General features: G+C 44.2%; 1 protein-coding gene across 5 annotated transcripts in view; it reads left to right on the plus strand.

The window, feature by feature from the left end:
* LOC114433762 (deleted in malignant brain tumors 1 protein-like) overlaps window positions 1-12,652 on the plus strand; it is a 61,371-nt gene that overhangs the window by 24,130 nt on the left and 24,589 nt on the right. For 4 of the 5 annotated variants that reach the window (XM_028402439.1, XM_028402448.1, XM_028402431.1 and 1 more), the window contains exons 5-14: window positions 4,470-4,817; window positions 4,927-5,241; window positions 5,870-6,316; window positions 6,426-6,740; window positions 7,369-7,815; window positions 7,925-8,239; window positions 8,861-9,307; window positions 9,417-9,731; window positions 10,360-10,806; window positions 10,916-11,230. In XM_028402439.1, coding sequence (XP_028258240.1) covers window positions 4,470-4,817; window positions 4,927-5,241; window positions 5,870-6,316; window positions 6,426-6,740; window positions 7,369-7,815; window positions 7,925-8,239; window positions 8,861-9,307; window positions 9,417-9,731; window positions 10,360-10,806; window positions 10,916-11,230 — 3,711 coding nt within the window. The remainder of the gene's footprint in view (window positions 1-4,469; window positions 4,818-4,926; window positions 5,242-5,869; window positions 6,317-6,425; window positions 6,741-7,368; window positions 7,816-7,924; window positions 8,240-8,860; window positions 9,308-9,416; window positions 9,732-10,359; window positions 10,807-10,915; window positions 11,231-12,652) is intronic. The other variant, XM_028402466.1, reaches the window with a different exon arrangement.

Consider the following 12,652-nt stretch of genomic DNA (forward strand, 5'->3'; position numbering starts at 1 on the left):
TCTGGAAATTCATCCTTGTGTTGAGGCTGAAGGTCACCCTCTGCTCTGCCATAATGTTGGCAAATAGTTATATAATATTTACCATATCATTGTTGTAAAGAAACAATGTGTCAATGTACAGTCATACCAAGAAACAATAATAAAAACATTAGCCAGCCACTTGTATTATCCATGCCAGCAGTGCAGTGCAGTCCATTTTAGATACAGTAGTAATCATTAATGCACAATGTCCATTGGGACATAAATTTCATGATAAGTATGACATGCATATAACTTTTTTAGTCAAACATATTTTCCAGTTCCAGGAACATTTTTTCATGCAAAAGACGTCTACTGTTTCCCAACACCTGAGACTGATTGAACCATAAAGTATAATGACTCTGAGTATTGATCATTGATCATTTATAAATGTTACCTTTAAAGGAACCAGAAGCAGACAGGGGATAGGTTTTAGGTTTTTTTAATTACACAAAGGCTAAAGTAATTCCAAAAGTCCATTTAGGTAGTTGGAAGGAGAGTGACTGAGGTGGTTTGGAGATTGAAGCTAGGCCTCTGCAAGTCCAGCTTTTCCTCAACATCCTTTAAAAAAGTCTCTAATCTGCATCTCAAAAACACACTAGAAAACTGCAACTCGAGGTTCACAGCGATGAGAGTTATCACAATTGGAGCCATATCAAAGCATATAAGCAGTGGAGATGCGTGATTGAGGCACAGGTGTGCCAGCAGCCAGGCACCGGAAAACCACACCCAACCATTCTGAAAAAAAGAACCTCCCACCAGGAGGTTGACATCTTTAAAAGTCAACAGGAGTCCTATAAAAGTCAACCAGGAGATCACACATAATCAAATTGTCCTCTGCACAGAAACAGGTCTAGCTTCAGCTTCAGCTTCTTTCACCAACTGCTGGATTTCCACAGAGGTTAAGTATGTACATTAATGCAGAATAAGACAGCATCATAAAAAACTAAGTTTTAAAAACATCTTTGTGTTTTTCAGGACGTGTGTGTTGTGGATGTGGTTCATGATGGAAGTGCCTTGGGGAGTTTTTTCTCTCATGCTGCTGCACATTTTGACAGGAATCACTTCAGGTAAGTTGTCCTAAACTTTTCTGTCTTTTCTTGTTTTTGTATTGTTTATTTGGAACATTTGTATCTTAACTGTTCCAATTAATATACAGATCCTCACAAATATGAACTTGTTACTTTATATTTTCTGAGCTTCTCTCTGTATTACCTGCATGGTCCTGGGCCATAAGGAGGAATAAATTGCCACATTGGACTAAACTGAGTGCTCAAAATGCTACTGCATGTGGACAAGTTATATTATGTTGCTGTGTTTTGTTTAATTTAATCCTATTATATACTGTAAATCTAAATTCAGTGAACAACAGGCCTGCATTTTCCCAGAATCATGCAGTTATATTCTGAACATGAACTACATGAAGACATGAGCTTGCCTGAAAAGATTTGATTCATGAAATTTTCATAGCATCCTTAAATACTGGTAATAGACAGACACACTCAGCTGTGGCCTTTCATCTATTATCTTATTATTAGTAATTAAAATTCATGACGAAAAAATATGTGTTAAAGTCACAATGGTAGTTAAGCCACAACAATTATAAACCACTTGATTCAGTTTTTTATGTATAATTATTCCATTTAATTACATCATGGATAATAATAACAAGGACCCACACATAGACACACACAGAGACTGGTTCCAGCAATGACACCCATCTTTTACCACTCCAGGATCCCAAGTTTTTCACCCATAGGTTTTCTGAGCATTTTAAGGCTCAGAGTTGGAGGCACTCAATTATGCATAACCAGTGTTGGGAACTTTAGAAATGTAATTGGTTACAATTACAAGTTACCCTGTCAAAAATGTAATAGTAGTGTAACTATTTCAATTACTTTATGAAAGTAATGTAACTAATTACATTTGATTACATTTTAATTACTTTTCTTGATTTTGAATGAATGCTCTCAACTCTTCCATATTCACATTTTAAAACCTGCAGCAGTAGCCTTAACTTAGCCAACATTAACACAATAATAAGATCAATAACAAGATTGAATTTCAGTATCTCTTCTGGGTGAGGTGGGTGAGGCTGGGCCGCATTAAAAAAAGGGTTCAAATATTCAAAAAAAGTACAACTGTTCCAATCTTCTGAATCTTTATTAATAACAGGTCAGAATAGGGATGCAAATTATTGATTCATTCATTCATCGTTAGTTCAATGACCTTATCGATTGATTAACGATTAATTGATCATTCTCCTGGGCCTGAATTTCCCTCAGTTTCACTAAGATTAAAAGCTAAATATTGTTTACTAAATAAAAACTGCATGTCATATTCTTTAATGAGTGACTTGCTGTAGCATTGGGGATACAGTACAGACAATGACATTTATGTAAGCTAGAATAACAAAATCAATTGTGAATAGAAATTAAATACAATATGTCCAGCTGCTTTAACATGAAAAGAAGTTGTTCACTGGCTCCTCACAGACACATGTCCAGGAGTCAGGCGTGTGCGCAGCTTGTTTACAGTGAGGGCAGCTACTGAGAACACGTGTTCTATTCAACTAGCATCCTGATTTAAAAAGAAAGAAACTCCAAGTACTTCATATGAGCTGCGTATTCACAGCGAGCACAAATGAAATTGCAGATTATCACGCGGCAATCTTCTACTTTGATCTATTTTGGGACTATATTCTGACGGAGCACTGCTCCGTGCGCACAGAGCTCATGCAGCACCTGAAAACAAACACCGCAACATACCTGCGGATAGGCTGCTGATAACTTTCCAACAGACAGCGTGCGGCTTGACACAGTTTCCAATGCGCGCTCTCTGTCCGCTGGTGCAGTGCGCTCACATGTGTGTGCGCAAGCCTGTGTGTGTGTAGGGGCGGAACTCCTCTGTGCACAGTACGGAGAGCAGCGGAGAAATGCGCGAGCATGTAGAGACAGAAACAACACGCTGAGCAGAACTGAGGCTGCCACTCCTCGAATAAAATCCCAAACTAAATATGAGAAATACTGATATAATAAAAATAAAACGCACAGGGCGAGCCTCAGCAAATAAGAGCGTGTGAGAAAAATGAACGGGCCACACTAACACTAAACTTTCATGTCAAGTGGGGGGCCACAAAATTTGAGACCCCTGCCTTAAATAATCATCACAACTAATAAATGATTACGCCACTAGGTGGTGCTAGCGATCAACATTTAACATATAATAGTTAGGTTAAATCGTAATTAATAACATTGTCTCACAACGCAAACTTTATGACGCTAAAGCTGATTTTTTTCACATACTCTGTTTCTGAAAGTCATGGAGCAGCTGGACCTCTACGTAAACAAAGTGGGTTGACACAGTAATGGCACAGACAAGGCTGCAGAAGACACACGGAATGCTGGCTCTGCTCACATTTTATTTAGCCTAAAAATCAATTCAAACGCTTGAAATTTCCAAAAGAAACTGTAATTTAATTACATACTTTTCTCCAGTATTGTAACTAATTACAAATACGTCAATTTTATAATTAAATTACGTAACGGCGTTACATGTATTTCGTTACTCCCCAACACTGTGCATAACCTATAGTTCTTAATGTAAAAAAAAAAACAGTTTTATACAAAGAAGTCACCCGTCACACAGTTGAATATTATATGTCAACATGTTTATCTGTGCTGTAAAGTTGGACATTTTAACATGGAGATCTACAGACATTACTGACTCATTGTTGGCACCACCACCTACCCTTGCAGCTGTAAGGTTGGCTGTAAACTTGGCAATCAACAAATCTCTCAATCATTAATGCTGTTTCTGATGTTGAGCACTGTGATCAACACATTACCTGGCAAGGCTGGTATCGTCTCTTTCTGAGACAATATAGTGCTCAAATTCCAGAGAGGTGTGTGGAAAGAAACAGATGTGGAACTCATGCTCCCATGTGGATAACAGAAACTCACCCCACACAGTCCAATGAAATTGTAACTTGTACTGTGTGTGGTGCCTGGACTGATGGCTGCTGCCATTTTAGATCAAACACCATACATGTCAAACGCTGCTATGGAAACTTCTATGTCTACAAATACGTGTCACCTTGCATATTGTGCAGGTATTGTTGCACTTCCAATAGCTCTAATATCCATTATTTTCTGTGACAACACAAATGTCTGTTGTTCTTCAAATCAACAGTTTTCAGTTTCTTTACCATCATTTTTATTGTCAATAGAGATGGACACAACTAATCCTAGAATATTCCCCACCACACCTGATCCAAGACACTAACTTCTGCTTCCTATCCAAGTTATTATTTTTATTTTATTATTTTTATATTATTTTTATTATTTATTCAGTTTACCCAGAAGTCAACAGCACAGCTTTTCCACCCACACAAAGACCACCGCCCTCCACTACTCCAGCAACCACTAGGAGCACCACTAGCAACACAGCCACCACGACACCAGCAGACAACAGCACAGGAGTTGAAGGGCAGGTCCGCCTGGTCAACGGAGGAAACAGCTCCTGTTCTGGCAGAGTGGAGATCTTCCGTGCTGGACAGTGGGGCACAGTGTGTGATGATGACTGGGACTTGTTAGATGCTCAGGTGGTGTGTAGACAGCTGGGCTGTGGCAGGGTCCTCTCAGCACCACAGAGCGCTCGGTTTGGACAGGGCACAGGACCCATCTGGCTGGATGATGTCGGGTGCACAGGAAGGGAATCACAACTCTCTCAGTGTCAGCACAGAGGGTTTGGGGCCCATAACTGTGTTCACAACGAAGATGCTGGTGTTGTCTGTGAAGGTAAATATGCATTTATGCAGCTCAAGACTTTATTCTGCAGGATTTTCTACATGACATTTTTCATCTGTTTCTCTGATCAGCAGTACTGTGTTCCTTGTTTGTCTGTTAGGTTCTTCACCAGTGAGGCTGGTCAACTCTGACAACCGCTGCTCCGGCAGAGTGGAGATCTTCCGTGTGGGACAGTGGGGGACGGTGTGCGATGATTCCTGGGACCTGAATGATGCCAACGTGGTGTGCAGACAGCTTGGCTGTGGTAGAGCTCGTTCAGCCTTGCAGAGTGCAGCTTTTGGACAGGGCACCGGACCCATCTGGTTGGATGATGTCCTTTGTTTTGGAAGCGAACCATCAATCACAGACTGCAGACATGCAGGATTTGGGGTCCATAACTGTGGACATCATGAGGATGCCAGCATCATCTGTGAAGGTGAATACATAATTCAAGTGCATTCTGATAGTGACAGCTCACAGGCAACTAGAACATGAGTTTCAATACTCAGCACTTACTCTTGAGCCTGATAAGTCAGTCACAGTCATCACAACCCTGAAAAAATTCAGCATTCTAAGAAGCTCTGCTAGTTTGGTTGTCTCTTGTCTCCATGTTCGGGGGTGTTATGCGACACACGAGATTTAACAACTGAAGTTAAGATATCAAAAATTGGCTTCCAGATAGATTTATTGTGCAAATGTATTCATGGGTTTAACTTAATTCTCAGCACCACAGTCCACTCTGTCCCCCAGGTCGACAGTGTTCCGTCATTTCCTCTCCGTCAGCTACTAGTTGCTAGCTCTGCTTTTACCCGGACCCTGCTCCAATGCTGTTTCCAGTGTGCTGTCTCAGTTCATTGATAGAAGAACACATTTTAAAACTTGATTACATCATAGTTTTTCAACATCAAATGTTTTTTTCTACCATCCCCTGAGCATTCCTCATCCTGCATGTTTTCTAGAAAAGAAACAACTAAAACATGTTGCCAATAATCAGGGGTAACCATGACAACACATACAGTAAGTCATTATTTTGTGACAAAAACCTAAAGTTATTATTTTTTCAGTTTACCCAGAAGTCAACAGCACAGCTTTTCCACCCACACAAAGACCACAGCCCTCCACTACTCCAGCAACCACTAGGAGCACCACTAGCAACACAGCCACCACGACACCAGCAGACAACAGCACAGGAGTTGAAGGGCAGGTCCGCCTGGTCAACGGAGGAAACAGCTCCTGTTCTGGCAGAGTGGAGATCTTCCGTGCTGGACAGTGGGGCACAGTGTGTGATGATGACTGGGACTTGTTGGATGCTCAGGTGGTGTGTAGACAGCTGGGCTGTGGCAGGGTCCTCTCAGCACCACAGAGCGCTCGGTTTGGACAGGGCACAGGACCCATCTGGCTGGATGATGTCGGGTGCACAGGAAGGGAATCACAACTCTCTCAGTGTCAGCACAGAGGGTTTGGGGCCCATAACTGTGGTCACAACGAAGACGCTGGTGTTGTCTGTGAAGGTAAATATGCATTTATGCAGCTCAAGACTTTATTCTGCAGGATTTTCTACATGACATTTTTCATCTGTTTCTGTGATCAGCAGTACTGTGTTCCTTGTTTGTCTGTTAGCTTCTTCACCAGTGAGGCTGGTCAACTCTGACAACCGCTGCTCCGGCAGAGTGGAGATCTTCCGTGTGGGACAGTGGGGGACGGTGTGCGATGATTCCTGGGACCTGAATGATGCCAACGTGGTGTGCAGACAGCTTGGCTGTGGTAGAGCTCGTTCAGCCTTGCAGAGTGCAGCTTTTGGACAGGGCACAGGACCCATCTGGTTGGATGATGTCCTTTGTTTTGGAAGCGAACCATCAATCACAGACTGCAGACATGCAGGATTTGGGGTCCATAACTGTGGACATCATGAGGATGCCAGCATCATCTGTGAAGGTGAATACATAATTCAAGTGCATTCTGATAGTGACAGCTCACAGGCAACTAGAACATGAGTTTCAATACTCAGCACTTACTCTTGAGCCTGATAAGTCAGTCACAGTCATCACAACCCTGAAAAAATTCAGCATTCTAAGAAGCTCTGTTAGTTTGGTTGTCTCTTGTCTCCATGTTCGGGGGTGTTATGCAACACACGAGATTTAACAACTGAAGTTAAGATATCAAAAATTGGCTTCCAGATAGATTTATTGTGCAAATGTATTCATGGGTTTAACTTAATTCTCAGCACCACAGTCCACTCTGTCCCCCAGGTCGACAGTGTTCCGTCATTTCCTCTCCGTCAGCTACTAGTTGCTAGCTCTGCTTTTACCCGGACCCTGCTCCAATGCTGTTTCCAGTGTGCTGTCTCAGTTCATTGATAGAAGAACACATTTTAAAACTTGATTACATCATAGTTTTTCAACATCAGATGTTTTTTTCTACCATCCCCTGAGCATTCCTCATCCTGCATGTTTTCTAGAAAAGAAACAACTAAAACATGTTGCCAATAATCAGGGGTAACCATGACAACACATACAGTAAGTCATTATTTTGTGACAAAAACCTAAAGTTATTATTTTTTCAGTTTACCCAGAAGTCAACAGCACAGCTTTTCCACCCACACAAAGACCACAGCCCTCCACTACTCCAGCAACCACTAGGAGCACCACTAGCAACACAGCCACCACGACACCAGCAGACAACAGCACAGGAGTTGAAGGGCAGGTCCGCCTGGTCAACGGAGGAAACAGCTCCTGTTCTGGCAGAGTGGAGATCTTCCGTGCTGGACAATGGGGCACAGTGTGTGATGATGACTGGGACTTGTTGGATGCTCAGGTGGTGTGTAGACAGCTGGGCTGTGGCAGGGTCCTCTCAGCACCACAGAGCGCTCGGTTTGGACAGGGCACAGGACCCATCTGGCTGGATGATGTCGGGTGCACAGGAAGGGAATCACAACTCTCTCAGTGTCAGCACAGAGGGTTTGGGGCCCATAACTGTGTTCACAATGAAGACGCTGGTGTTGTCTGTGAAGGTAAATATGCATTTATGCAGCTCAAGACTTTATTCTGCAGGATCTTCTACATGACATTTTTCATCTGTTTCTCTGATCAGCAGTACTGTTTTCCTTGTTTGTCTGTTAGCTTCTTCACCAGTGAGGCTGGTCAACTCTGACAACCGCTGCTCCGGCAGAGTGGAGATCTTCCGTGTGGGACAGTGGGGGACGGTGTGCGATGATTCCTGGGACCTGAATGATGCCAACGTGGTGTGCAGACAGCTTGGCTGTGGTAGAGCTCGTTCAGCCTTGCAGAGTGCAGCTTTTGGACAGGGCACAGGACCCATCTGGTTGGATGATGTCCTTTGTTTTGGAAGCGAACCATCAATCACAGACTGCAGACATTCAGGATTTGGGGTCCATAACTGTGGACACCAAGAGGATGCCAGCATCATCTGTGAAGGTGAATACATAATTCAAGTGCATTCTGATAGTGACAGCTCACAGGCAACTAGAACATGAGTTTCAATACTCAGCACTTACTCTTGAGCCTGATAAGTCAGTCACAGTCATCACAACCCTGAAAAAATTCAGCATTCTAAGAAGCTCTGTTAGTTTGATTGTCTCCATGTTCGGGGGTGTTATGCAACACATGAGATTTAACAACTGAAGTTAAGATATCAAAAGTTGGCTTCCAGATAGATTTATTGTGCAAATGTATTCATGGGTTTAACTTCATTCTCAGCACCACAGTCCACTCTGTCCCCCAGGTCGACAGTGTTCCGTCATTTCCTCTCCGTCAGCTACTAGTTGCTAGCTCTGCTTTTACCCGGACCCTGCTCCAATGCTGTTTCCAGTGTGCTGTCTCAGTTCATTGATAGAAGAACACATTTTAAAACTTGATTACATCATAGTTTTTCAACACCAAATGTTTTTTTCTACCATCCCCTGAGCATTCCTCATCCTGCATGTTTTCTAGAAAAGAAACAACTAAAACATGTTGCCAATAATCAGGGGTAACCATGACAACACATACAGTAAGTCATTATTTTGTGACAAAAACCTAAAGTTATTATTTTTTCAGTTTACCCAGAAGTCAACAGCACAGCTTTTCCACCCACACAAAGACCACAGCCCTCCACTACTCCAGCAACCACTAGGAGCACCACTAGCAACACAGCCACCACGACACCAGCAGACAACAGCACAGGAGTTGAAGGGCAGGTCCGCCTGGTCAACGGAGGAAACAGCTCCTGTTCTGGCAGAGTGGAGATCTTCCGTGCTGGACAGTGGGGCACAGTGTGTGATGATGACTGGGACTTGTTGGATGCTCAGGTGGTGTGTAGACAGCTGGGCTGTGGCAGGGTCCTCTCAGCACCACAGAGCGCTCGGTTTGGACAGGGCACAGGACCCATCTGGCTGGATGATGTCGGGTGCACAGGAAGGGAATCACAACTCTCTCAGTGTCAGCACAGAGGGTTTGGGGCCCATAACTGTGGTCACAACGAAGACGCTGGTGTTGTCTGTGAAGGTAAATATGCATTTATGCAGCTCAAGACTTTATTCTGCAGGATTTTCTACATGACATTTTTCATCTGTTTCTGTGATCAGCAGTACTGTGTTCCTTGTTTGTCTGTTAGCTTCTTCACCAGTGAGGCTGGTCAACTCTGACAACCGCTGCTCCGGCAGAGTGGAGATCTTCCGTGTGGGACAGTGGGGGACGGTGTGCGATGATTCCTGGGACCTGAATGATGCCAACGTGGTGTGCAGACAGCTTGGCTGTGGTAGAGCTCGTTCAGCCTTGCAGAGTGCAGCTTTTGGACAGGGCACAGGACCCATCTGGTTGGATGATGTCCTTTGTTTTGGAAGCGAACCATCAATCACAGACTGCAGACATGCAGGATTTGGGGTCCATAACTGTGGACATCATGAGGATGCCAGCATCATCTGTGAAGGTGAATACATAATTCAAGTGCATTCTGATAGTGACAGCTCACAGGCAACTAGAACATGAGTTTCAATACTCAGCACTTACTCTTGAGCCTGATAAGTCAGTCACAGTCATCACAACCCTGAAAAAATTCAGCATTCTAAGAAGCTCTGTTAGTTTGGTTGTCTCTTGTCTCCATGTTCGGGGGTGTTATGCAACACACGAGATTTAACAACTGAAGTTAAGATATCAAAAATTGGCTTCCAGATAGATTTATTGTGCAAATGTATTCATGGGTTTAACTTAATTCTCAGCACCACAGTCCACTCTGTCCCCCAGGTCGACAGTGTTCCGTCATTTCCTCTCCGTCAGCTACTAGTTGCTAGCTCTGCTTTTACCCGGACCCTGCTCCAATGCTGTTTCCAGTGTGCTGTCTCAGTTCATTGATAGAAGAACACATTTTAAAACTTGATTACATCATAGTTTTTCAACATCAGATGTTTTTTTCTACCATCCCCTGAGCATTCCTCATCCTGCATGTTTTCTAGAAAAGAAACAACTAAAACATGTTGCCAATAATCAGGGGTAACCATGACAACACATACAGTAAGTCATTATTTTGTGACAAAAACCTAAAGTTATTATTTTTTCAGTTTACCCAGAAGTCAACAGCACAGCTTTTCCACCCACACAAAGACCACAGCCCTCCACTACTCCAGCAACCACTAGGAGCACCACTAGCAACACAGCCACCACGACACCAGCAGACAACAGCACAGGAGTTGAAGGGCAGGTCCGCCTGGTCAACGGAGGAAACAGCTCCTGTTCTGGCAGAGTGGAGATCTTCCGTGCTGGACAATGGGGCACAGTGTGTGATGATGACTGGGACTTGTTGGATGCTCAGGTGGTGTGTAGACAGCTGGGCTGTGGCAGGGTCCTCTCAGCACCACAGAGCGCTCGGTTTGGACAGGGCACAGGACCCATCTGGCTGGATGATGTCGGGTGCACAGGAAGGGAATCACAACTCTCTCAGTGTCAGCACAGAGGGTTTGGGGCCCATAACTGTGTTCACAATGAAGACGCTGGTGTTGTCTGTGAAGGTAAATATGCATTTATGCAGCTCAAGACTTTATTCTGCAGGATCTTCTACATGACATTTTTCATCTGTTTCTCTGATCAGCAGTACTGTTTTCCTTGTTTGTCTGTTAGCTTCTTCACCAGTGAGGCTGGTCAACTCTGACAACCGCTGCTCCGGCAGAGTGGAGATCTTCCGTGTGGGACAGTGGGGGACGGTGTGCGATGATTCCTGGGACCTGAATGATGCCAACGTGGTGTGCAGACAGCTTGGCTGTGGTAGAGCTCGTTCAGCCTTGCAGAGTGCAGCTTTTGGACAGGGCACAGGACCCATCTGGTTGGATGATGTCCTTTGTTTTGGAAGCGAACCATCAATCACAGACTGCAGACATTCAGGATTTGGGGTCCATAACTGTGGACACCAAGAGGATGCCAGCATCATCTGTGAAGGTGAATACATAATTCAAGTGCATTCTGATAGTGACAGCTCACAGGCAACTAGAACATGAGTTTCAATACTCAGCACTTACTCTTGAGCCTGATAAGTCAGTCACAGTCATCACAACCCTGAAAAAATTCAGCATTCTAAGAAGCTCTGTTAGTTTGATTGTCTCCATGTTCGGGGGTGTTATGCAACACATGAGATTTAACAACTGAAGTTAAGATATCAAAAGTTGGCTTCCAGATAGATTTATTGTGCAAATGTATTCATGGGTTTAACTTCATTCTCAGCACCACAGTCCACTCTGTCCCCCAGGTCGACAGTGTTCCGTCATTTCCTCTCCGTCAGCTACTAGTTGCTAGCTCTGCTTTTACCCGGACCCTGCTCCAATGCTGTTTCCAGTGTGCTGTCTCAGTTCATTGATAGAAGAACACATTTTAAAACTTGATTACATCATAGTTTTTCAACACCAAATGTTTTTTTCTACCATCCCCTGAGCATTCCTCATCCTGCATGTTTTCTAGAAAAGAAACAACTAAAACATGTTGCCAATAATCAGGGGTAACCATGACAACACATACAGTAAGTCATTATTTTGTGACAAAAACCTAAAGTTATTATTTTTTCAGTTTACCCAGAAGTCAACAGCACAGCTTTTCCACCCACACAAAGACCACAGCCCTCCACTACTCCAGCAACCACTAGGAGCACCACTAGCAACACAGCCACCACGACACCAGCAGACAACAGCACAGGAGTTGAAGGGCAGGTCCGCCTGGTCAACGGAGGAAACAGCTCCTGTTCTGGCAGAGTGGAGATCTTCCGTGCTGGACAGTGGGGCACAGTGTGTGATGATGACTGGGACTTGTTGGATGCTCAGGTGGTGTGTAGACAGCTGGGCTGTGGCAGGGTCCTCTCAGCACCACAGAGCGCTCGGTTTGGACAGGGCACAGGACCCATCTGGCTGGATGATGTCGGGTGCACAGGAAGGGAATCACAACTCTCTCAGTGTCAGCACAGAGGGTTTGGGGCCCATAACTGTGGTCACAACGAAGACGCTGGTGTTGTCTGTGAAGGTAAATATGCATTTATGCAGCTCAAGACTTTATTCTGCAGGATCTTCTACATGACATTTTTCATCTGTTTCTGTGATCAGCAGTACTGTGTTCCTTGTTTGTCTGTTAGCTTCTTCACCAGTGAGGCTGGTCAACTCTGACAACCGCTGCTCCGGCAGAGTGGAGATCTTCCGTGTGGGACAGTGGGGGACGGTGTGCGATGATTCCTGGGACCTGAATGATGCCAACGTGGTGTGCAGACAGCTTGGCTGTGGTAGAGCTCGTTCAGCCTTGCAGAGTGCAGCTTTTGGACAGGGCACAGGACCCATCTGGTTGGATGATGTCCTTTGTTTTGGAAGCGAACCATCAATCACA

This window comes from Parambassis ranga, chromosome 1 (genome assembly GCF_900634625.1).
Source record: "Parambassis ranga chromosome 1, fParRan2.1, whole genome shotgun sequence".
Lineage (NCBI taxonomy): Eukaryota > Metazoa > Chordata > Actinopteri > Ambassidae > Parambassis > Parambassis ranga.